General features: G+C 43.4%; 1 protein-coding gene across 1 annotated transcript; it reads left to right on the forward strand.

Moving 5' to 3' along the window:
- Window positions 1–1,180: 1,180 nt before the first annotated feature.
- On the forward strand, window positions 1,181–1,593 carry CCR75_005402 (uncharacterized protein; the record flags this gene model as incomplete). Its single annotated transcript, XM_067963483.1, is given in 2 exon segments — window positions 1,181–1,516; window positions 1,528–1,593. 2 exon segments carry the CDS (start codon window positions 1,181–1,183, stop codon window positions 1,591–1,593), a joined length of 402 nt encoding a protein of 133 aa, XP_067815379.1.
- Window positions 1,594–1,816: the final 223 nt, after the last annotated feature.

Genomic DNA, 1,816 nt, shown 5'->3' on the forward strand with positions numbered 1-1,816 from the left:
CAGAGATGTACCGGGTTGGCATAGATGCCACTAAATGGTCCTGTACCTGACTGATCAGGGAGGTTTCGTACCGCATGAAGACTTCAAGCCTTGCATGCAGGACCTCTGGTCCCTGGGAGATAATAAATTCTACGTGCTCAAGCCCGAATAAGGTTTTGAGCTTGTCATAAGCGGCGCGTTGCGCCTCTGACAATTCTGGAACCTCTTCCATTTTCGTGAGAAATTAGTCTTGTGAAGACTCAGGCGTAGATTGACTACGAGTGCTACCAGGTGTAGCGGAGCTTCCTCGCTCCTAAAGTCAGAGGAAGACTTTCAGACTCAGAGAGTCACTTAGTTCTATTGAACTAATGGGTTTAACAACTCAGGGAGTCGTACAAGCTATTAAAACTTAAGGAATCCTAGTTCAAGGGGTTCAGGGGTTCGTAGAACAAAGTGGCAACTAGTGCCCGAGAGAATATACCTAAGAAAGGCTTCTATCTCTTACAGATCAATGCGCAAGCCTTAGGAAGGCACTTCACGCTTTAAGATCAAAAGGGGAACTGCACTTTATTTAATTATTTATATCTAAAACCTTACCCTATCTAACATAAATTAGATTTTGGCCGCCAGATTTATATCTGGCGGCGACCACATTTGTTATTCATAATAAATGGGATTTAAGTAACTAACTATTAAAAATTAGATAAAAGGGTATTTTATCCATAAAATAAATGTACCATAACAACGGTTCTCCAACCGATGTGCGCCCCATTACGGTTGTGCCTCGTCGATGTCCACCTCACACCCCGCTTCCCATCTTACCATCTGAAAATAGATGATATGAATTGCTCTTATTTTGTATTTTTTCGTTTATTCTCGTCACGTTTGAGGCTATGTACAAATTTATGCAGTACAAAATTACCCGAACAATTTTTTCACCGCAATAAGCTCCTCATCATTGAATGAAAATTTCTCTTTATAAACTGTCTCACTTCAAAATCTTATTTGGCTGTGGAAAAGCTCTTACATGAATCTTGAATGATGAAGCAATGCAAAAGCGAACGATATTTTGTTTTCTTTTGTAGCTCTTGGCATAGCTGCGATTCTATAATGGTCCGCCGTTTTGATACCGGTAAAACGTAATCCAAAAAAAACGGACATTAATGCTACTGTAGTTTTTTTGTGCATCATTTGACGCGTCATGGATATCTTTAGGAGGCGTTTTCATGGTGCGTTTCCGCAATTAAGCAACACTGTGATGGATGACGATGCAGGGGAATTACGGCAGCCATTTATCTCCAGCAACAGTGATGACAACTGCGAAGCCATCACTGAGGAGAATGAACTTTGTGACCTCTTTTTTCGCCGGCCCGAGTTCGATATAGTCACAGCGACTCCACGAAAACATCAGCGCGGCAAAATCGAGGAAGATCTTGAGCAAAGAATCAAGGCTTATCCCGTCAGCGTGGAGCCGCTTGAGCTTCTACGCTCTACTGGTAGCTGGTTGGTCTTGCTCTCGACTGCGAGCGATCTCTTGGTTCTGCGCAGTGCCAGCTTCTTGCCCTCTGCACAGATACTACTGACACACATCCATATCATCCAGCTTGCGTCTGATGCCACATCCATATCATCCAGCTTGCGTCTGTGGCATCAGACCGTGCACTAGTAAGGATAGTCTTATCCATGCCTCGATTCTGGCACTGCAAACCCAAATTGACCTTTCAGTGTCATCTGTGACGCAGATTTTGCCATTGGCAGTGTTCTATTACAAACAGATGTTGAGGGGCATGAACGTGTTATTGCGTTCGAGTCTAGACAGCTTAAAGCTGCGGAAAAG

The sequence above is a fragment of the Bremia lactucae genome, linkage group LG1 (genome assembly GCF_004359215.1).
Source record: "Bremia lactucae strain SF5 linkage group LG1, whole genome shotgun sequence".
NCBI classification, from domain to species: domain Eukaryota; phylum Oomycota; class Peronosporomycetes; order Peronosporales; family Peronosporaceae; genus Bremia; species Bremia lactucae.